Genomic DNA, 24,545 nt, shown 5'->3' on the forward strand with positions numbered 1-24,545 from the left:
AAAGATTTGTGTACTGTTGGAATGACGTTGAATTGTACAAGCATCATGGATGTATTTTTGTTACAGATGTATTTGTATTAGTATTTTAATATTTTAAATTTTAATAAAGTTTTTTGAAAATTTTAAAAAAGTAGCGCTAATTTTTTGTCTAAATGAGACAAGTCTCAGAAAAGAATTATGTCACTTATAAACTTTTTTTCTTTTACAAACTTAATCTCCTCCACACTACATCTCCAACCATGGTCTAGCATGGTCACTGAATGGAAATGATAGCTTCAAGTGAAGAATGAAAATTGGCACTAACATTCTTTATATAGTACATGAGCCGTGTATTATCTTGCTATGCTCTGAAAATGTCCATGCAAAGCTGTATCTGCTAAGTGAAATTGCACTATTTATATACTGTTATTTTGCTAATTACATATCTGATAGCATTGTTCAAATAGGTTTTTAAGACAAGAAGATATGAGGGAAACATATGTAGAGCTTGCTCAAGTATTGTGCTATAATTCCAAAGTGGAAAATGCAATACAAGATGGTTAAATATAAGATAGATTGGGCAAATTTGTGGTGGGCAGATTTATTAAAGTCTATTAGGTTTTAAGATTTAACATTACATCCAGTTTGAAATACACTCTTTCTTGTTTGAAAGTACCCCAGAGGAAACTTGTTGGTCACTGAGAAATAAAATGTGGAACCAATATGGGCCTTTATCTGATCAACACATTACTCTTATGTTCTTATCCATGCCTTAAATTTATAGGCAGGTGTGGATGCAATTAATATTGCATGGTGTTTCCTTTTTATATCTGAAATTGTCCATCCCTCAGTTCCAGATATAAACAACTGAAACAGATTTGGGGATAAATAGGGATAGCTAATGACTGATAAGAGTTGTAGTGGTGAAAAAAGGAGAATCAGCAATGTAAATATCCATCAATGTATAAATTTAAAGCAGATTTACAAATAATAAAGCATCCTTTTTTCTTTTCTGACTTCACAGGGACATCCTAAATCTAGTTTCAATCTGTAACTTTCTATTTATACCATTGTACTCTCATACTTCAACAGTCGCAATCTTCACATGACTGATTGATCACATGACTGTAGGGTTATCTTATAGCCAACCCAAAAGTGAAAATTACTTGAAGTAATTTTTTACTGTGCCTGAATAAAAGTAATTTTGTTTCCTCTTCGGCCAACAAAGTCATTATAGCTTCATGCTGTGTAAAATGTTTGTCACTTACTCTGGAGGCAAGGACAGGTGATAACTGCAAAGAGAGATGTGTCTGGCATTGCTGGGAGGCATATGCATTCCCCCATAGCCATTTCTTTCCCTGTCTTTGCTTCCTGAGTTCAATTTCATACCTGGCAGTCTCTCCTACCTATTTTGCAAACAGTTAGTCTCCAGCCTTTCAGTACAGTGGGTAAGATAAGGTGTATTAATGCTGATACCAAAATATTCTGAAATGGCATGTGCCTTTAGATACAATAGCCCCCCTTTTCTTGATTGCAGTGTCAGAAAATAGGGATATTAAACTGGGCGTTGGTTTATTTCCCATATTTATTTCAATTACTCTTCCCCTGCCTTCTCTATAGTACAAGATGTAATTTGCTCAATGTCTAATCATTTTGAATTTCCACCCTACAGGATCTAGTTGGTTGTACAATTATGGCAAAATCTGTGTCTCTCCTCCCTGGGCTATTTCTGCCTTGGTCTCTTCCCAGATGCTTCTTTATATTATTTTGACTTCGGAAATATAGAAGTACAAGCAAAAATAAACCTTAAGGAGACCTTATTAGACAGATCACCTTATTTTTGCTGCTCTGCCTTTTGGATGGATGTTTTCTCTGCTCTTCTGGGAATATGCTTGTGCAAATTCTCCTTATTCTGGGTGTGTGTGTGTGTGTGTGTGTTATCCATTATTAACTTTTTGTGTTGCTGTCACAACTAAGCACCTTTTCCAGCTAAGAAATTTAAAGTCTAACTGGATGGAATGTCGGGAAAATATTGAAAAGAACTGATTGCCATAAAAACAATTTGCTTTTATTAAATAATTTTAAAATATGCTTTTAAACAGATTTATTTCATTTGATAAAGTTTCTTACATCCTATCAATATGGGTAGTCGTCCTCAACGTATGACAATAGAATCCAACATTTTTGTTACTAAGGAAGGCAATTGTGGCAGGTGCCACAAGAGCAAAATGGACCAGTAATGAGGAGAACACATTCTATGCGAGTACATTTTTTTTTTCATTTTCTGAGTTAAGGATGGAGGACTTCTGTGAACCACTGGACTGTATATTTTTAAATGCATTTAACCAAATTGCCACTTTTGCAACTTGGCCCTATCCTGTCATTCTTAGTTTTACTACATCACTTGTTGAAAGTTATTTGGAAGACACTTCGTCCAACTCCTAACTATGGTAGGACTACACCCTATTGTAACAACACAGGCCAAGAATCTGGAAACTGTCTAAACCCAAAGCCCTATTAAGCATCCCTGATAGCGGGAAGAGTAATCATAGCTCTAAACTGCAAGAGGCCTTTTACATCTCAACATTATTTTAAGCCAGCGGTCCCCAATCTTTTGGGCACAGGGACCAGTTCCGTGGAGACAGGTTTTTCCACGGACCAGAGGGGGCGTGTTTCGTGTGCTGCCTGCATCCCGTGGATTGAGTTTCACTTGTTTGCATGGCCTGGTTTCTGGCATGCCGTGGACTGGTGCCGGTCCACAGTCTGGGGACCCCTGTTGGGGGGGGGGAGGGAGAGGAAAAGAGAGACAGAGCAAGAAAGAAAGAGGTAGGCAGGGAAAGAGAGAGGAGGTAGGGAGAGAAAAAGGCAGGCAGGGAGGGACAAGAGAGGGGAGGAAGGAGGAAAAGAGAGAGAAAAGTCAGGGAGAAAGAGGGAGGGAAAGAGAAAGGCAGGCAGGGAGGGACAGAGAGGGGGAGGAGGGAGGAAAAGAAAGAGGGAAAGAAAAGAGTCAGGGAGGGAGCAAGAGAGAGGGAGAGAGAGAGAGAAAGAGGTAGGCAGGGAAAGAGAGGAAGGAGGGAGGGAAAGAGTGAAAAAGAGGCAGGCAGGGAAAGACAAGAGGGGGGAGAAAAGAAAGAGAAAGAAAAGGGAGGGAAAGTGAGCGAGAGAGAAAGAGGCAGGCAGGGAAAGAGAGGAGGGAGGGAGGGAAAGAGTGAGAGAAAGGCAGGCAGGGAGGGACAAGAGGGGGGAAGAAAAGAAAGAGAGAAAGAAAAGAGTCAGGGAGGGAGAAAGAGGGAAAGAGAGAAAGAGGCAGGCAGGGAGGGACAGAGAGGGGGAGGAGGGAGGAAAAGGGAGAGAGAAAGATGGAGGGCAGAAAGAGACAGAGTGAGAAAGAAAAGAGGGAAAGAGAGAGAGAATAAAAGTCCGTCAAATATACAGGATATGTAATTTCTTGTTATTATTTAATGGTGGTCCATATTTATTATGTTAGATGATAATTTAATTCTTTTAGGAATAAACGTCCTTCTTAACAAGAAAGGCTAAACTGCAGGACTAAGAATACAATCGATAGAAGCACGCCAGTTCTTTCTTTTGACGAGGCGCGCATCACCGTTAGGATCGATCTTAAAATAGGTCGCCGCTCTACAACTCCCGTCGCGCGCCCAGCCAAGCCTTCGGACGGGCGCTCGTGTTATTTCCGAGCTCAGAAAGCCGGAGTCCCTGCGTCAAAAGATGAGTCGCTCCTCTCATTGGCTGTTCCGACGAAGACGCGTCGCACCCCAAACATTGCGGGGCGTGACCAATAGCCAAGCCCGATGCGAAGATCTCGAGAGAGTTGATCTGAAGCTGGCACCGCCATGTTGAAATAGGGAGAGGCCACAGCCAGTTTATGTCGTTCTTCGGATTTTTTTTGTTTTTGAAAAGGAACGCGAAGAGCTCAAGGAAGCATTTGGATCGACGCGTGTCTTAACTTGATTTGCTCCCTCCCAGAAATCCCGGTGGTGTTAAAGAGGCAGGCGGAGGGGACGGCAACAAGAGGATGGTGCAGTCCTGCTCTGCCTACCGTTGCCGGAATCGATACGACAAAGAGAAGCCCATCTCTTTCCACAAGTGAGTAGGGGCGGGGGTAGGAAAACGGGAGCAGGGAGGGGGGGGGAGAGAAAGGAAAAAAAAAAGCGGCTCTCTCGACCAGGCGGGAGAAGGAGATAGCATTCGCTTCGCGAACAGGAAGGCGGGGCCAGAGCGCCTGCGCGGCCCAAAGGGGGAGGGACTTTAAATAGTGCGCGGCCTCTCTGGAGGTCGGGGAGAAGGCGGGGCTAAGTGCGATTACTGGGTCCTTTCGGTTTTTTTTTTTTTCCTTTAAAAAGTAAGGCTCGAGACGTGCCTGACTGGTGGAATCGAAGGCGCGTAAGCGCGCGCTTGTTCAACCGTCAATAACAGCAAAGCGTCTCTTCAACCTTTCTGACAGGCTGGGAGGGAATGGTTACCAATGATTGCTTAAAATAATCATGATTAAGAATCGGCAAAGCAGGATCGATAAGGATTGCCCCCCCCTCCTTTTGACCCTGGTATTGCACCCGAATGCTGGCTGGTTTAATAAACAACCCCCCCCCCAAAAAAAATAATAAAGCAAGGAAAGTTTCATTTTGTCGGAAGCAAGTAGACCTAGGGCTGATTTTGGGCTTTAGGTGTACAGGTAGTCCTTGATTTACAACAGCTCGCTTAGTGACCGTTCCAAATTACAACGGCACTGAAAAAAAGTGGCTTATGGCCATTTTTCACACTTATGACCATGGCAGCATCCAGCATTTACATTTGGATGCTTGACAAAGGACTCACATTTATGACGGTTGCAGTGTCGGGGTCACGTGAGCATCTTTTTGCAATCTTCTGTCAAGTAAAGTTGATGGGGAAACCAGATTCACTTAACAACCGTGTTACTAATTTAACAACTGCAGCGGTTCACTTAATAAATGTGATGAGAGAAGTCGTAAAATGGGGCAAAACTCACTTAATAAATTTCTCACTTAGCAACATAAATTTTGGGCTCGATTGTCATATGTTGAGGACTACCTGTACAAGTAGTTTTTGACCTAAGACTATAATTGTGCCTAAAATTTCTGTTGCTAAACAAGACCATTGTTAAGTAAATTATGCCCTATTTTAGGACCTTTCTTGTTACGATTGTTAAGTGAATCTGCAATTGTTAACTTAGTAACACAAGGTTAAGTATATCTGGCTTCCCCATTGACTGTCAGAAATTCACAAACGCTGATCACATGACCCAGGGACACCGAAACAGTCATAAGTACAAATCAGTGTCCAAGCGTCTGAATATTGATCATGTGACGAAGGGAATGCTGCAACAGTCATAAGTATGAAAAATTGTCATAAGTCACTTTTTTCAGTACGTTGTAACTTTGAATGGTCACTAAATGAACAGTTGTAAATTGAGCACTACCTATATAACTCAGTTCTGTTTGTTGAACTACTATACTGTTTTTTATAATCCCGGTATTCAGGATTATTCTCATAAAAATTTAAGAGCAGCTGAGTTGACTTGCATCAAAGAAGTGTCACTGAAAGTTTACAAATAAGCATGCACGTTTGTGAATATCCACAAGCTCATCTTGACTGAATACGTGCTTTTGAGAACTTGAAAGTTTGCATGCTATCTGTAAATCTATAGCTGGGTTAATAAAATATATTTTAATACTGATTTTGAGCTTTTTATATTTAATTTAAATGTTTTCTTTTCTTTGGACAGTAATAAATTTTTGTGGGTTTTGTATGCTCCTTAAAAATTTCTACAAACATGGATTAAAGTTTTAGAAATGGTGTATTTCAAAGTTCTCCCACAGATCATGAGTAGAGAGGAATCTGTAATTCCTTCATTAGAAATTGAATGTTGAGACATCTGTACTGGAAGTCATCTTGCACATACTGATTTTTCTGTTTTTGGTTTCCATTAGCACCTCTCCTGTTACTGGGAGAACAGAAAAATAGAGACTTCTAATTAAATCTAAAAGCTTGATTCCTACCATGTTTTAGGCAATTTCTTAAAAGCATATTAAGACTACAGCTAAGTGAAAATGTGAGTGCTTCCTCTTCCTCTCCCTCCCACTTCCAGTTTGGTAGTAATAATAAAAAAAAATGTTTGATGTACATTTTATTTGTAGGTTTCCTCTCACAAGACCTGATCTCTGCAAGAAATGGGAAGCTGCTGTTAGAAGAAAAAATTTCAAACCAACAAAATATAGCAGCATTTGTTCTGAACACTTTACTCCAGATTGCTTCAAAAGAGAATGTAACAACAAGCTATTAAAGGATAATGCTGTACCAACAATATTTTGCCACACAGAACCAAATGTGAAGGTAAGTGAAGTTTATGAATTATTTTTAAAGCTTCTGTATTTCAGAAAATACTGGCAGGCAATGCTGCTATTGCTAAGCAAAAGTATTTTGAAGACAGGAGACTGATATATAGTGCCAGACAGAAGCGTATTATATTCATCTATTGATATAATAGAAAGAATTAAAATTCTGTTTCTACTCATTTACATCCTTTGATTTTTTATTTTGGATTCTTCTAAAATAAAAACAAAAAATGGATTCATTGTTGCAATTCTGACAGCTTTTTGTATCACTTTTAGACATTTCATCATTCCTTCAAGAATACTTTTAAATTTGATTGATTTCACATGGGTTAATGCAAGAACATGATTCAGTGCAAGATTCTGCCTCAGACAATATCTCATAATATTTTGGACCATTGCAAGAGAACTAAATATTTACTGTTTTATACAACTGCACCTTACTCCATATCATGTCATATTTATGGACAGAATAGTACTGCTCCAACCATAATGTCCCACTTCGTTTTCTTTTCTAAACAAGAAGAAATGGGGAGAATGATTTGCTTGGAACAATGGATATGTGGGACACAAGTTTTCCTATCAAATTGCCACTACAGGACTTGATGGAAATTTAAAGTAAGGTACTGTTTTGACTACTCAGCAGCCCTTTCAGAACTAAAAACCTAAATAGGAGTCCTTGTATAAGTTATTATTTCCATCCAAGAAATAACTATATTAATACAAGTAAGTGATGCCCTTTTAAAACAACAAACGTACTTGCAACGTTCTATGTTAGAAATCAGCAACCTTTTCAGGCTCTTTTACAATTTTGCACTACATTTTGGATGCTAAAATACAATTTTAAACAACAAAACTCACATGATACCTGATGGAAGAATATATATCGATCTTATATAATTGGCTTATATTTTAAGTTTTTATTTTTTATTTAAAAATCCTCATATTTTAATTTTTGAAGTTAAAGGTATCATGGATAACCCTTGTTTTATCAGAGCATAAGATTTTCTTTTAAAAAAATCTCTTTGTCTTTTCCTTATCCTCCTAAAAATGCATGAGTTAATTAGGTGAATCATCATCATCATTATCATTTTAGCCATTGTCTATCCACTGCAGGATGAAGACCTCTTCTGCATGTTTCCAACCATTACGGTCCTGAGCTTTCTTTTGCCAATTGGGCCCACAATACTTGCTGATGTTGTTGATCCATCTTGTTTTAGGTTTCTTTCGTGGATGCTTTTTATCAAGTGGGATCCATTCTATGACTGCCTTGGTTCACCTGCCATCAGTTCTTCCTATGTAACCAGCCCATTTCCATTTCAATTCTTTTACTTCTCTTGATTATATCATATATTTTGTTTGTTCTCTAATCCTTGTTCAGGTCTTTCTATTCACTAATGGGTGCTTGAACGGAGGGGGCTCGTGCTCGCATGTGAAGCACCATTTGCACAAGCGTCCTCTGCTCAAGTGCCCACAGCTCGCAGAAATGCAGCTTCGCATATGCACTTGCTTGCGCAGCTTGGTTTTGAACAGACTGCATCCCGGTAGTGGGCTGAGGCAACCTCAGCCCACTACTGTTAGGGACCCCTGGTTTTTTATAAATATTAAGTCAATATCCTACATGAGACCAAGGTCTTTTGCTGCAACCCACCCTCCCTCCCTCCCTCTCTCTCTCTCTCTCTCTCTCTCTCTCTTTCTCTCTCTCTCTCTCACACACACACACACACACACACACACACACACACTTTATGCCATTAAAAAAATTATACTGTTTTGGATGTTAATTAATACTACCTTTTAAAATCTTTAATTTTTGATGTACCATCCATAAAACATAACTGCTAATAGGTGTTTTTTTTTCTTCCGGTTATTTAATTAATGATGCTTGGAATTCTGAAAGTTATTGTTTAATGATTCTTGACACTAGGTTGGACACTAACACATGCTGATATGTGAGGTTTTGGGGAAAGGGCTGTGATAAACATTAATTAATGAATTGATTATATTAATTACGCATTTTTCTTCTGTTTACTTGTATTCAAATTTCAGAAAGGGCCTAGTCAAATTCCTGCAGTTTTCTTGGCAAGTTTTTAGAAATTGTTTGCTACTACCTCCTTTTTATGGCTAAGCGAAAGTGTTTAGTCCAAGGTCACTCAGCTGGCTTTATGCCTAAGCATGACTGGAACTCATGATCTCTCTGTTTCTAGCCTGGTGCCTTAACCACTGCACCAAACTGGCTCTTTTAATGGTGATATAAAGTGCAATTAATATAATTATAATCCAGTTTTAAATGGTTAGGCTTGCAATTTATGCTGTAGCATCAGTAATATGAAGGCTTCATTACAATAAAGGCCCTCAGTATTTCTGGTCTGCATATAAAATTGCCATTGGGATTTTCTTATGAGTTAATGGAAAGATTGCCCCTGGATAGGCTGTTCAATGCATGGTAATCAGCTCTTTTTTTATCTAAAAGAACTATATTTCTGTATACATTTGTTGTGGATCTAGACTAGCTACATCAACCTGGACTTAGCATAGCTAATAACCAGTGGTGGGCTTCAAAAATTTTAGCAAGGGGTTCTCTGCCCAGTTGCTGGGTGGGTGTGGCCATGGTGGACGTGGCCTAGTTGGCCTTCACCATGGTGGGTGGGGGGGCTTTTTTCTCCTCCCTGGGCTCTGGAGGCTTTCCTTGAGTCTCCGGGAGGGTGAAAATGGCCTCCCCAGGCTCTGGAGGCCCTCTGGAGGATGGAAACAGGCCTGCTTCCGGCCTTCCTGAACTTCCGGTAGACCCGTTTTTCGCCCTCCCCAAGCCTTCGTGTGCGCCCTGTACTTACCTGCATCCAAAATGGGCTGCATGGGGACTCTTGAAGGGGCAGGGCGGGGCGGGTGGGACTAGCCAGGAGTGAGATTTGGGGGTTCTCCAAACTGCACAGAATCTTTGCTAGTGGTTCTCCTGAAGCCCTGCGAACCCACAGAAGCCCATCCCTGCTAGTACTGTTAGTGGAGGATAGGATTTAACATGAATATTAAAATCAACTTCTGTAAGACAGCAAGCCTGGAGATGAGGTGAGAGCTCATCAACCTCTATCACTATCATGTAGACATTCATGAATTGAATGTTTCTAGGCTGTAGTTCCAAATCCTCTCCTATAACTATTAATTATAGTCAAATGACTTTTTTTTTGCAGGAAAAAACCCCACCTTGCTATCTGAATCTTAATACATTTTAATGAAGTTATTTCAAAATAACTTTTCAGTGCAACTGATAAGGGTGAAAAAAAAAGAAATAATCACTGACTCATGGATTAGTCATTAGAGCTTCACTTACTGAAGCATTTAACAGATGTAGAAACACTAATAATCTATAAATCTGTTTCAGTTCAATTAAAGTCTATTTATGGTAATTAGTATATATAAATACAAATAGCACATACAAGAATAATATCACTTATAATTTGAGATAAGATTTCACAAGTTTTCAAAGATTGTTGAAAAAATAGCAGTTAAACAAAATATATGTAACACTGGTACAGGAATTGAATAATATACGGATAACATATGCATCATTATTTTTCTTGAGAACCTTCCAAATTGGGGGAGATTAAATCTGTTTTCAAATCTATATAAAAGTTGTAATATAATAAGACATTGTTGGAGAGAGATTGGCCAAACCAGAGGGAGAAGTCAAGTGGGGAATTAGTCTGGAATCATTATGTAGCCACAAGAGAGCAAGGACCAATCCCCTTTGAAGGACTTTGAACCATGTCTAATCTGGCTCAGGTACAAACTGCCAGTCTGGGAAGATTCCTGTGAAATAGGCATGAACAATAAAGTAACTAATTGAACTCTTCATGTGTGGATCTGGTTGATCACGTCTGACAGACATGGGCAATGTTCTCTGTTGCACTTACAGAAGAACTTTCGTTGCAAGCTTTAGTTCTAGGTAGGTATACAGTTTTAGACAATAGCATTTCAATGTTCCCTTTCAATGGCAATGTACTTTAAAATAAATGGGAGAGGGAAAATGTTTTTTGTCTTTAATAGTGATGGAACAGTTTCAAAATTCTTAATATATAAGAAAATCGCAGTACAAATTAGGTACTTCAAAAAATTGTAATTAATGATTGAGATCAAATTTTTATTTTTATTCATTTATAAATTTATATACCACCCATCTTGCAGTTTCAGGTAACTCTGAGCTTCTCACAATGTAATAAAACACGGAGTTATAAAAGCATTTAACTATAAAATAACAGATTAAAATCACAGAAGATTAAGAACAGACGAAAAGATCACGGATTTGGAATGGAGCAGTGGTGGTGCCTTCTTCTGGCACTGCACCAGCCACCTGCACCCTACAGTTTCTCCTTCAGAGCTCTATGTCAACCAGCGCAGCCTGGTTTTATGTCTCTTCCTGAGTGCCAGAGGGGTTTCTTTCAGCGTTAAAAGATTGCACAATACTGTTAAAAGACAGAATCTAATTTTATTTGAAAAATAAACTCATGAAGTAAAAAAAAAACTAATGCCCTAAAAGTAAAAAAAAAAAAATTGATGAATTATGCATTTTATGCATCATATAATGCACTGGATTGCTAGATTTTTAAAGAGAATATTTCCTGTTCAATGCCACATATTCCAAAAGATAAGCAGAAAGTGTATTTATTTGTTAGATTTATATTCTGCCTTTTATTTTGTTCGGTGTTTATTATAGAATCCACATTAGACGATCACTGCTATTCAGTGCAGTTGTGTACTGGTGTGTTTCCTTAGTAAATCTCATCAGATATTAAGTCTTTTCTGAAAGATGGCGGGGCATCCACAACTATGGTTATTGGCTTCAAAATGGGCAAGTGAATTGTGAAGCCAGTGACTGTAACTGCAGATATTCTTGACCTATGGACTGGTAGAGATTTCAACTGAAATTCTAGAATGATTAAATGTTAATATTCCTTCAAAAAAAATCTTAAAGGTAAGTCACAGTCTTACTTACAGTAAGATGAATGAGTATGTTTACAAAAATATAACTGTATAATAAATTATTCAAATGCCTCAAACTGCTTCACTGAAATAGATTACATTCTGGTTTCTAATGTTCCACTGGAATCTATAACAGAGACCTTTAGGCTGGATTAATTGTAGTTTTTGCTCCTGTTATGAGCTATGTTGTTTATACAAAGGAAAAATCTAGGTGGAGCTGGAAATTTAATCTCATTTTGCTGTGAGTAAAATTACTGAGAAACAATCCCTAAAGCATTTTGTAATTATTTAGAGAATAATCTTGAAGAATCTCTGAGCATTCACATATGTTGGAAAACATTAAAGGTGGTTGTAGGAACATAACTATAACATCTAATGGCTTAGTAGAAAAGAAGGATACAATAAATGAATAAAAGGGGGGAAAAGATTTATTGGTACCACCTAAATCTAATAGGATCAATTAAAGAATTAGAACTATGGAAATTCATTTCTGTTGTAATAGAATTAGTTTAGATGAAACAAAGATACTATGAATAAAACAAATGACTGCCTGTATTTCTATCTGAAGTTCACGTGATCTTCATAAATCTAAATTTCATCTCCAATCTCTCATCCACTGGCCTATTATTTCTTCCTTATACAGATAGTATTGCTATCCTATCTATTTAAAGTTATCCTTTTCAGATGTTTAGGAGCACTGGTGACCTCTGACTTTAGGGAATGTATAGAATGTAATTACTCTAAGACAAAGTTCCTAGATTTCATAAAAAAGCATTTCATTTTTTCTCATAATTGGATAATTAATAATATATCTATTGAATGTTAATTTCTATGTAAAGAACATTAAATATTTACTTCTAAGTATACTTCTTTGAATGACAAAATAAATGGATAAGAGCCTAAGAAGCTTCCAGTGTGATTATCAGACTTTCAAGCTATAAGAGCAATAATTATATATCCACAGCAATTAAACCAATTACTAAGATCTTAAGTCTGCTGCTATATGGCACTCAGCTGTGGGTATATAGGGACATCTACCTTCAAAGCTATTTAGGTCCAAATTTCTAAGAGCCATTCTCCGTGTTTCTTAGTCTCCTGTAAATGTCATTCTTTGACTGGAAATTAGCAGTCTTTCCAAGTCTGTTTGAGACTTTATTGACCTCACATTTGGGTCAGGTCCTAGTCCAGCATTAACTCTTAGATAGTGGAATTGCTTTCTTGAAAAAAACAAATTGATTCTGATTTAGTTTATTTTGGGCGTCCCTCTTCCCATAATTATATGCTTTTTGGGTCCAGTATAGGTAGTCCTCAACTTACGACCACAATTAAGGCCAAAATTTATGTTCCTAAGCAAGGCAGTTAAGTGAATTTTGCCCCATTTTACAATCTTTCTTGCCACAGTTGTTAAATGAATCACTGCAGTTGTTAAATTAATAACACAGTTGTTAAATTAATCTGGCTTCCCCATTGACTTTGCTTGTCAGAAGGTCATAAAAGGTGATCACGTGAATCTGGAACTGTCATAAATAGGAGTCAGTTGCCAAGCATCTGAATTTTGATCAGGTGACCATGGGGATGCTGCAATGGTTGTAACTGAAAAACAGCTCTAAGTCACTTTTTTTAGTGCCATTGTAATTTCAAATGGTCACTAAATGAACTGTTGTAAGTGGAAGACTTCCTGTACATGGTAGAATTGAAGTGATAGACTTAGGCATCCAAAAATATGGATTGAGTATTTCATATCTTGTAACTGTGAACGTGTGGGTGCTTCTTTTGTTATCCCAAGATAATTTTATAATTTTAATTTTATAATTATATCTTTCATGCTCTATGTAGAATAGCATTTACACAGGTATAAACTAATGATCTGTCTTCAGTGGTTACAAATTATTATGTACTAGGATTGTGTCTCTGGATTCTTAGATACCAAAGATGAGTCTGTAGCACATATGTTAACTAAATTTCCCCTTTTTACACAGCTGGCATCTTGAACTTGTATCAGTTTATTTAGTGTCCATTCAGTATTTTCAAGGTGAGCTCAGGTATGATAAGATTCTGGTGAGAGCGGACTTCTCTATTCTGTTCATTTGCGAAGCCTTTAACTGACTAAACATATTGTTCCCCTGTCAGTTTTGCTACTTCTGTTTGAAGCTTGTTTTAATGCAAATAAAATAATGAAATTATTATTTTTCCCCAAGCATGAAGTTTTGAAGAAGAAAAGCGATCTTGCTTGTCACCTGAAATGTATTATGTTACGTTTTAATGAAACAAATGTAAAATATATCTTCTTGTTTTGCTTTTTAGTCTGAAGGCACACAAGAACCACCTGAAGTACCAACGCCCCCTTCTCCTTCACCTCCACCACCTCCGCAAACGTACCCAAGATTGGTAGATCCAAGCATTGGATTATTGATGCCACCACTTCACACTCCCAATAATATTGCTGTATTTTGTGATCACAACTATACCGTAGAGGATACTGTGCATCAGAGAAAAAGAATTCAGCAACTGGAAGAGCAGGTGGATAAACTGAGGAAGAAACTTAAGACTGCCCAGCAGCGATGTAGGCGTCAGGAAAAACAGATTGAAAAACTACGAGAGCTTGTTCAGTTTCAGAAGGAAAAAGACGTGCTGTCAGGCAAAGGTGGTTATGTGATTCTGCCTAATGACTATTTTGAAATTGTAGAAGTCCCTGCCTAGAAGGCTAGCATTGTCATTTGTGGGACACTGCCAAAGTTAGCCTCACCAGACTAACCCACCTGTTCAGTTTAAAAAAGCAAGACTTTTTAGTTCTGTATATTAAATACTTCAGCCCTTCAAAACAATAAAAGTTGGTATATAATCATTTGTTGGTGTTGTCTAGTGCTGATCTTATTATTGATCCATTGCTCAAAAATGGAGCTGGTGATGCTTAAATGTAGAGAATGCTTGACAATAACATACTGTACTCGCTCATATGTTGCTTGATGTGATGGAATTTGACTCAGTAGAAAGAAATACTGAGCTGTAATAAAAAAGATAAATCCTGGAAAAGCAAAAAAGCATCAGAAAAAAATTCAAAGCACCTCGATTGTGTTAGGGATAAGTTTTAACAGGAAAGATACTTTGTCAGGCTTTAAAGATTATGTATCAATAGTTTAACAGCGTTCAAGTGCATTCCAAGACTCTAGTGACTCCTTTATCTGACTCTACCGATCTCAAAAGAACTGATATTAATATTGGCATTGTCCTCCCTTTCTCTCAGGAAATTCAAATTGCAGCAAATTCAACAATCTATGTTCAATGATTCATTGGTCTATGAAATATTTCTATAGCATTCATAAGGCGTGGTATGATACAATGTGGTGGCTATTATCTGTGAGTCACTAAAACCTTAGTTCAAATTCTGTCTCCCTTGAGTAATTTAGGCCAGCTGTGTTTCCTCAGCCTCTGAAAAAATATTTATGTCGCTTTTCTATTCCACTGTGTGAGATTGCAAAAGATGGCTAAGCTAGGTCATCTTTCACTGTTCAATTGTACTTTAAAAAAAAAAAGAAAAAAAAAAGGCAATGTTAGAGACACATACATAGAAATTCTAACCAGCTCTTAGAATAGTGCCCAGACAGTAATAGGGTTCCAGTTCAGGTGCTAGACTTATTAGAATCCAATGAAACCTCAATTTAATGAACTTCAGTAAAACAGGGTTCATATGCAATCACTCATGTTGGACTGGTGATTTATGCGAATTGCATAAATTCAGATCATTTGCCTGATAACTTAAATCATGTAAATGATACAAATCGATCAACGATCCTTCAAATTTATATTCAGTTTCATCCTGTTCATCTTCCATTTCGTGCTCGTGGTTAGGCAGATTCAAAATAAACATCTGAATCACAAGATCTAGTTCAGATGAATAAAACAGTTTCACTGCCTGCATTCAACATGATGATGACTGATGGTGTGCAACCTTCTCTGACTACCTTATATAGGTTTCCAGTTGCAACCCAAAGTCTTGGTTTTAACTTACAAAACCCAAAATGACTTGGTACACAGATAATTGCATTGCTGCCTTCACCTACCTGAACTAACCTATCTACTACGCTTTTTCTGGGAAAACCTTCCAGTGAAATCCAGTTTCACAAGCTTAAGGAAATGGAGGCCAGGAGGCACTGATTCTCAATTGTTGCTCCAGCCTTATGAAATAGACATCTTATGGCATTAAGACTTGCATCATCTCTCAATATTCTGGGAGTAATTTAAGATGGAACTCTTTGATAGAATACTTGTTAGATGCTGCTAGCTTTAATTTCAATGTAATGGTTGCAATTCACTTTTGTCTTGTATTTTGATTGCTATTTATTTTTTCCTATTATAATTATACAACATTTACATTTTCTATTTTAATTATGCTTATCGGTGTTTGTGTTTTTTTATTGAGTTACATAAAACACTTTCAATCTTTGCCAGTATATAGCTAGAATAAATGAATATATATATTGATCAGGTTCATGCATTATGCTAAATCATTTATTTAATCATGGTTTATTGAGTAAATCACAATTAGCTGGGTTTGCAGAGCACTCTAGTCCATAAATAATTATTTATAGATTATAAATGTGTAAATTTACATAACATCTTAAATCCTAAACAAACCACATTGTAGCTTAATACACTTTGTGAATCCAGACATTTTGAGGGATTCTTCATGGAGTCAGAGTCATTTTATTTCAGTCACTGACTAACAAAGCAAAAAAGTGTCAATTGATTAAAATGAAACAAGGTATAAAATCATAAAACAAGTAAAATTTTAAGTTAATGTTTGAGAATTGGGACATAAAAATAGCATACTAACGTATGCTAAAATTTATATAAGCAAATAAATGATTGCGCAGAATAAAGAATACTAAAATTACCAATCTAAAATATATAAGATAAAGGTAAAGGTTCCACTCGCACATCTAGGGGATGGTGCTCATCTCTGTTTCAAAACCAAAGAGCCAGCGCTGTCCAAAGACGTCTCCATAGTCATGTGGCTGGCATGACTAAATGCCAAAGGCGCACGGAATGTTATTACTTTCCCACCAAAGGTGGTCCCTATTTTTCTACTTGCATTTTTTAACGTGCTTTCGAACTGCTAGGTTGGCAGAAGCTGGGACAAGTAATGGGAGTTCACCCCGTTACGCAGCACTCGGGATTCAAACCACTGAACTGTTGACCTTTCGATCGAAAAGGCCACTGCATCCCTCCTAAAATATATAGAACCATTATAATATAAAAAGCTATGGGACTTTTCATGAAATATCTTCATCAGAGATGAGAGCTGCTTGCAATTGTCTTCACTAAAACATTTTGCCAAACTAGTAAACAACTCTAGCAACTGCATGCTTTATCAAATTAAAAACCTCTGAAGAAATAAATTTTAAGCGTACTAATTTAAACTAAGACTACCACACAAGACCTCGTAAATTAAGTTGAAATAATGATTATAAAAAGATTGGCACATTCCCCTTCCCCACACTGCTTATGTAGTCTCTTAAGTATAAATCAGTGATGATATAATGATGTCATAATTCCTCCCTTTCTACCTTACAAAAAGTTAATGTTAATGAATGTGACTGAGTCCTGAGAAGACATCTAGTTTAAGGTAAAGCTTATTAGATATCATTGTAACATTTGGAAGATCTAAACTGTTATCCAAATTACCATTCTTTATTGATAAGAAAATACTGAAGCTGATAGCTTCTTTGAGTACACATGCCAGCAGTTACAAGGTTATAGACTCCTAATGTTTAAATCAAATTGATTTGTGAGATTTACTGTATATCCTACACTTTGTTCTTAAGCCAGAACAGTATATCAAGTACTCCTTTCTCTGATTATTTTTTTACCTCAACAACAATCCTGTGAGCTGAAAGAGAATGACTGTCCCAAATTTTGCAATTGAAGGTGGGCTTGAACCTTTCTCATCAAATCTTTTGTAAGAGTCTCTGATGGAAGAATGATTGTACCATGACAGCTTCCATGGAATTGTTCTACCATAGATTAGAAAACAATGTATGTTTTTGGTGCCTGTGGATCAATGTCAACTGGTATTTCCTGGACTACTACTGCAGTTTTTTAATAAGGTTTTTCAGAAATGGTTTGCCATTGCCTCCTTCCTTGGGCTGAGAGAGAGTGAATGGTCCAAGGTCATCCTGTTGCCTTCATGTCTAAGGTGGGGCTAGAACCCATGATGACCTGGTTTCCACCCAGTGTCTTTACTAATTGCCATTTGTTTGCTGTGCACCTCTTCTTCCATATCTTGATTTTCAATTGAACAAACAAAAACCACAACTTATGATATGCAAATCTTTGAAAGAGTGCTTTGTGTTAAGGAAGGCTTGAGGGAAGCACCCTTCCCAAGCTCTTCATGAAGACATGTGACTCTCTCACACTTAAGAGTAAAGTTAAGCAGCAGCAATGTTTTACTTTACCTGCTCCAAGTGGTCTTTAATAACTAGAAGATGCCCCTGCCCAAAACATTCTTCCACCTGTTGCAGCCTTCTCCAGCAACTGCTGATACTGGTTGAAGCTGGAGGGGTCATGAATGGTTTTGGTTGCTTTCCTTTTTTAATTTAGTTATATATTTTATTGAGATTACCATACTATCAAATACAAATGAAAATAAAATTAGTAGAGAAATGGGAAAGAGAAGGACTATGGTGAACATTTTTATTTTTATTCAATTTTTCACATTACTGTACTGGCCATCTCCCTCAAAGACATATTGCCTCTTTGCCTTGATGAGAAGAATTTGGTTTTGACTGCAGTGCAGAGCACCTTTCTGAAGTAAAACACCTTGTACATTTTGTACAAGCTTTTGTTTTTTCTTCACTTACAAGGAAACATCATTCAGATCAGCAGCCATGCTAGTCTTTCACATATGGGCTACATTTGGACATCCCAGTAAGACATGAGCTGCAGCATGGTTTACGTTTAGTTTACTTCCCAACACGTTAAGCCAAAATTAAGATCATTTTGGCTTAATGTGATATGTGAATCAAACTAGGACACACATTATACTAGCTCATGATTTGATTAAGCATGCTTTATTGAATAAATCACGTTTGGGTTCATTCAACACAGAAATCTATATATATCATAGTTTAGCACAGTGTGATCCTTGTGGTTGATTTTCTTCATTTCCTATTAACATTCATAAGACAAAGAAGGGGAAAAAAGTACTTTCCACTCCAAATCAAATATATCCTTCCCTAGCTGCATCTCTGGTTAAAATTGGCTTGCATCAATTAAAATAGATTTCTACTAATTATATGGCAAAATGGTTTAGCCCAAGGGTGGGTTTCAAATTTTTTTACTACTGGTTCTGTGGGTGTGGCTTGGTGGGCGTGGCTTGGTGGGTGTGGCAGAGGAAGGATACTGTAAAATCTCCATTCCAACCCCACTCCAGGGGAAGAATACTGCAAAATCTGGCCTAACCTCCCTTTTAATTGCTTTTAAATTTGTTTTATAAATTGGGGTGTTTTAAATTTGCTTTGGGCCAAAGTATTTAATGTATTTTTAAATGGTTTTTTAGCGTTTGTACTATGTGTATTTTATCTTTTGGCTGTTCACCGCCCTGAGTCCTTCGGGAGTAGGGCGGTATATAAATTTAATAAATAAATAAATAAATAAATAAATAAATAAATTTCCTCCCGATCAGCTGGGACTTGGAAGGCAGAGAATAGATGGGGGCAGGGCCAGTCACAATTTTTATTACCGGTTCTCCGAACTACTCAAATGTTCTGCTACTGATTCTCCAGAACTGGTCAGAACCTGCTGAAACCCACCTCTGGTTTAGCCAGTAATATTTGTAGCCTTGCCACCTCATCAAGATAGAGAATATTGATATTAATAGAAAAGTTTGGTTTTGCAGAAGAGAATATAGTGATTCTTTCTTTTTTATTCCCCCCCCCCAATTGAAATAGCCTTCGAAGGAAGTGTGAAGGAGAGTTCTCATGGTTTATCTTCTTTGTCCTGGATCCTTACAATAAAGAAAAAAGAAAGCATCAATATAGCCGACAGAAGAGTTTTGTTGGAATATGGATTCATTAAGTGATGGCTCTGATGTTTTGTCTCAGGATAGTAGAGGCAAACAACATGTTTCCCATAAAAAAGTTAGAGTTTCTATAAGTAATCCCACTGAGTATCTGAATGATAGAGAGACGCCTGCCTACTTTCTTCCCACATCAGCGTGCTCATGTAAACCAGACCAGGAGGCCAGGGTTTCAGGAAAAGTTAAGCATCACCCTGCAAGAGTGTTGGGCTTTGTTCATAAATGGCAGGATCCATCCAAAGCTCAAAACACCAGCAATAGGAACACGGATGAAGTTCTAGCCTTTGCCCCAGCTCCTCAGCGAAAGACACATCAACAGTCTGGGCAAGAAAACAAGGCAGCCACCATCTTACAGTCAGCTTGGAAGGGCTCTCATGACAGTCAAAACATGGAGAGGGCGAGTAAGGCTGCCACCAAGATTCAGGCGATATTCCGAGGATACTTGACCCGAAAGGAGCTGCCTCTGGGATTGTGTTCCTCCTACGGCTGGGCTGAAGAACAAAAGAAAACTAGGCCCAGAAAACAGAACCGCTCTTTCTCAACATTCCCCGTCTTCCATCCACAACGTAGTCTGGATTCTGGAAGGCCTGCTGAAAGGGAGTGTACCTGCCTTTCGAGTCACAAGCCAAAATACTATCCAAAAACGGTGATCGAGAATTATCCCCCTTTGAATCCCAAAGAGCCTTTTGTAAGGGCATCTTTCCTTCCAGCCAGCAGGACAGGGTTTCCTTCAATGTCTTTACCACTGGCATTAGAGAAGCAAAGGTACCAAGAGGCTGCCGTTACCATTCAAGCAGCTTGGCGGGCTTACCAAAACCGTCAGAAAAGAAGGCCTTTCCTCCAAGTCAACGGATACCCTTTCCCGCCGAATGTTGCTGTCAAGCAAGCAATTTGGAAAATACCAAAATTAGGATGTACTTTTCCAGAAGAAGGAATCCAGCAGGTTTTGGGGAACTCGGACATTTTGTTAGTGAGCAAAGCACCACGGGTTCGAAATATTAATATACGTGCAGTGGTGAAAGGCTTGCCAGTTTCTTCCCCGATGCCCAACATATCTGTGGAGGTAAAATCTCCTCATGCGGTAATCCAAGGATTTCAAAGAGACTTGAGCAGTGGCATCCAAGCAGTTTACACTATGAGAAATGCCAGTGCTTCAGGAGTGTCTCAGATCCTTATTCACGTGAATACGCAGCAAGGAAAAATGCCCTTTAAGTAACTGGAAAGAAAATACAAAAGTCAGCAGTTTAACTTTAGTAAACATCTTTTTGAGAAACTCTTCATAGATTCGGCTGTGCTTAAAAAAATTAATTAGTTATTTGTGGCTACTCCACAACTATAAATGAGTGTCCAGGGACTTTTTTCTTTCTTCTCCTAAAATGGAAGAAAGAAAAGAACATTATCCATAAAACTATGGAAAAATCAGATCAGAAAAAGACATAATGGGCATTGCCTAAATGTTACAAATGTGTTTACTTTCTAACATATTACACGGCAGTAAACCTGAATATTAGACTTAGACTAAGAATAACTTTATTGTCACTTTGAATGTACACTGATCGGCATACATTAAAATGAAATTTCATTGCATACAGCTCTCAAAGGGTTACCACCTTCAATATACTACATAAACATGACAAAATAAATAAATAAATACAAAATTATGATATTATATTATGTACAGGTAGCCCTTGACTTACGATCACCATTGAGCCAAAATTTTATGTTACTAAGTGAGACATTTGTTCATGTGAGTTTTTGTCCCATTTTATGACCTTTTTTTTTTGCCACAGTTGTTAATCACAGTTAAATCACTGCAGTTAAGTTAGTAACATCGCTACTAAGTGAATTTGGCTTTCCCATTGCTTTGCTTGTCAGAAGGTCACAAAAGGTGAACACATGACCCCGGAATACTGTAACCATCACAAATATGAACCAGTTGCCAAGCATCCAAATTTTGATCATGTGACCATGGGGATGCTGCAAAGTTCATAAGTGTGAAAAATGGTCATAACTCACCTTTTTCAATGCCTTTGTAACTTTGAATGGTCTCTGAATGAATAGTTGTAAATTGAGGACTATACATGCGCTACCGAAAAGGTCTGTCTTTCTTGCCATGTGTTTAACTAGTTCATAAATTCCTAAAGCATTTGTCCATTCATACATTATGATTATCCTTATGAAACTTTTTTGAACTTAGGCGCTTTTGGTTTATATTTTTATTCAAGCACAGATGCTTGCTAAGACTGCAATTCTACAGTCCTTAAAAGAGCTTCCTAGCATCAGTAGGAGAACAGAGCATGAATTTGGATATCTCCTGCCTTCTCACCAGTCTCCATAGATAGCTATTGCTGAAATTGAGACAATGTGACCTTGGAAGAAAGGATGGTAAAGGGATTGGTTAGAACAGGGATCCCCAAACTTGGCAGCTTTAAGACTTGTGGACTTCAACAACTGGGAGTCCACAAGTCTTAAAGCTGCCAAGTTTGAAGACATCTGGGTTAGAAGACAGAAATGACATAAAATCAAGCCTATCATATCAGAGCTGTAAAAATTTGGATGCCCTCTAGATGGCAGAGAAGAGTTGATGTTTTCTGTAGTTCTTTGCTGCCACCTAGTGGCCATCTGGATTTTTGTAGCCAAACATGCTATAACACTCTTCCTTCACCATGCTTCCTCCTCTGCTTAAATGATGATCGGCTGTTGTCGTCTCATTCCCTCCAGTGCAGATTCCTGCACTGAACAAAGAACTGAACCGATGACTTCAAATGTCCCTTCCAGACTGACATGCTATGATTCTAAGCCTTCCATATAAGATAGGAACTGCAGAAATCAGCAGTGGGTGTCTGGGATCTTGTCAACACGAAGTGATTCTATAAAGTCATCTAACCTCCACTAGATGTCTCTATTTTCTTTTTCTACCAATGGCTCGGCTTAACTTTTCAGCTTCTGAAAAAGAATTCTCTGCCTGCAGCACACGCAAATACACACAACTAGGTTCCATATTTAAGAGAGATTTTGGATTGGATTGGAAGTTTATGCTAAAATGTAGGGTATACTCAGAGAAGAATTAAATGGGAGAGGAAACATATAGAAATGTGAGAGAGGAGATATAGCCAAGTAAACCTAATCTTGCGTAGCTTCTTTTCCGGTAATATCACACTACTAACCAGAGCATACAAAACATTTGCTAGGCCAATTCTCAAATACAGCTTATCTGTCTGGAACCTGCACTGCATATCAGATATTAATACAATTGAACATGTCCAGAAATATTTCACAAGAAGAGTCCTCCACTCCTCCGCTCGCAACAAAATACCTTATGCCACCAGACTTGAAATTTTGGGCTTAGAAAACTTAGAATTACGCCGCCTTTGGTATGACCTAAGTGTAGCTCATGAAATTATCTGCTACAATGTCCTACCTGTCAAGGATTACTTCAGCTTCAACCACAACAATACACCAGCACACAATAGACACAAACTTAAAGTGAACCGCTCCAAACTCGATTGCAGAAAATATGACTTCAGCAACAGAGTGGTCAATGCCTGGAATGCACTACCTGACTCTGTGGTTTCATCCCAAAACCCCCAAAATTTTAACCTAAGACTGTCTATTGTTGAACTCACCCCATTCCTAAGAGGTCTGTAAGGGGCGTGCATAAGAACACCAGTGTACCTATCGTCCCTGTCCTAATGTTTCCTCTATTTGTATCGATTTTATGTATCCAATCCATGCTTATACTTATTACCAAATACGTTCTTGACAAATAAAATAAATAAATAAATAAATACAACAAATGGTATGACTGGTGCTGGCTGTTAGATCACTCTTGCAGTTCCTGTGAGGACACAGAATTATGGAACTTGCAGTCCAGAACTACACATATATTAAAAGAAGAATTATTAACAGGGAATTGAATTCTCATATATGACAACTACGGATCTTTACATTAGGTACAATTTGTTACGCACCGTCTCTTTGGTAGAAAACAAGATAACAATAGCTACAGTAGGTGATGTCCAGCAAAATAATGTAGGGATGGGTTGAAGTTGACAGGGCAAGACAATTTTGGGATACTATGCTTCTTGAAAACATAAGTAGTTTACTTTCCACTTCAGCTACAACAGAGATAGAAGTAACCGTAAGCATCAGCATGGCTTTTTAAAGTCAAGTTTTCCCAATCCCTAGTTTTGGCAATTTCAAAATCAGATAGCCTGAAATCAGATTATGGATAGTCCTCAACTCACAACCATTCATTTAGTGGCTGTTGAAAATTACAATGGCATTGAAAAAAGTGACTTACGAACGTTTTTCACACTTACCACTGTTGCAGCATCCTCACGATCATGTGACCAAAATTTGGGTGCTCGGCAAATGGTAGATTAGATCTTCTCCATTTCCGTCTTCTAAAAGTATTTGCAAATTTGTAGAATGAATGAAAATCCAATAAACCCGATTATCTGGTTCCATTTCTTTGGCTATTGTTACCCATACTGACAATGCCTGCTCTAGTTCAAATAACCAAGATTTAGGGTTACCATATCTGTGTTGCAAAAATTCCAGGTAAATCCAGATGCCGGTGAAGTGTTAGGAGTTTTTGCTCTTTCCTGAAATCCAGTTGCCATCTGTGATTTTGCAGCCCAGGTAAGTAGCTGCATTCAAGCATATGCACAGTTACAATGAGGTGCAAACATAGAAGTGATTTCTTGCACTACAGCCAGCCAGCCATTAGCCTCACACTGTGGCTGTGGCTGGCTGGCTCATCAGACAAACTTATGGAAGCCAGAACATGTTCCTGGTTTGGGAAGGTGGGTCTCCCAAACCGGGGCTATCCCAGCAAAACTGGGATGTCTTGAAAAAGTGTCTCTGACATAACTTTTAAGGATATACGTTAATGTCAGTGACAGGTAAAAGATTCATTTGCCAGGAAATTGGGCTGATATTTTTGGCATTTCATTCTGTAAGGAGAGACAATAGATCTTGGTTTCTGTTAAGTTGGGTGAATGAGGACGCAGCAAGCCAGGCAGTGAGTGATAACAATTCTTTATTGTAGGGTGAGAACCCAGCAACGGACCAGGGGAAACAGCTCCCTTTATATACCTTGCAGCTGTGGTGGTCAGCCAATCAGCTGATGGTCAGTT

At 38.0% G+C, this 24,545-nt stretch overlaps 2 protein-coding genes across 3 annotated transcripts; both read left to right on the top strand.

Annotated features, from left to right (window-relative positions):
- Nucleotides 1-3,420: 3,420 nt before the first annotated feature.
- Nucleotides 3,421-14,172, top strand: THAP1 (THAP domain containing 1). Of its 2 annotated transcripts, none has more exons than XM_034410695.3 (3): nt 3,421-4,086; nt 6,156-6,351; nt 13,632-14,172. In XM_034410695.3, exons 1-3 carry the CDS (start codon nt 4,016-4,018, stop codon nt 14,025-14,027), a joined length of 663 nt encoding a protein of 220 aa, XP_034266586.1. In that variant the 5' UTR covers nt 3,421-4,015; the 3' UTR covers nt 14,028-14,172. The 2 variants fall into 2 exon arrangements, with proteins under 2 accessions (XP_034266586.1, XP_034266587.1); XM_034410696.3 differs by lacking the exon at nt 3,421-4,086 and adding an exon at nt 6,008-6,070.
- Nucleotides 14,173-19,276: 5,104 nt separating this feature from the next.
- LOC117662027 (uncharacterized) lies at nt 19,277-20,680 on the top strand. The gene has a single exon (XM_034411283.3). The coding sequence runs from the start codon at nt 19,391-19,393 to the stop codon at nt 20,618-20,620; it is 1,230 nt and encodes a 409-aa protein (XP_034267174.2). The 5' UTR covers nt 19,277-19,390; the 3' UTR covers nt 20,621-20,680.
- Nucleotides 20,681-24,545: the final 3,865 nt, after the last annotated feature.

Source organism: Pantherophis guttatus, chromosome 2, assembly GCF_059756535.1.
Source record: "Pantherophis guttatus breed Tessera chromosome 2, ASM5975653v1, whole genome shotgun sequence".
Taxonomy (NCBI): Eukaryota; Metazoa; Chordata; class Lepidosauria; order Squamata; family Colubridae; genus Pantherophis; species Pantherophis guttatus.

What these genes read in the sequence shown, in the direction of transcription:
- THAP1 (XM_034410695.3), top strand. Translation starts at nt 4,016, where the DNA reads ATGGTGCAGTCCTGCTCTGCCTACCGTTGCCGGAATCGATACGACAAA. An exon ending in AAGCCCATCTCTTTCCACAA is followed by an intron (nt 4,087 to 6,155) that starts GTGAGTAGGGGC and finishes TTTTATTTGTAG; the next exon opens with GTTTCCTCTCACAAGACCTG. An exon ending in ACACAGAACCAAATGTGAAG is followed by an intron (nt 6,352 to 13,631) that starts GTAAGTGAAGTT and finishes TTTGCTTTTTAG; the next exon opens with TCTGAAGGCACACAAGAACC.
- LOC117662027 (XM_034411283.3), top strand. Translation starts at nt 19,391, where the DNA reads ATGGATTCATTAAGTGATGGCTCTGATGTTTTGTCTCAGGATAGTAGA.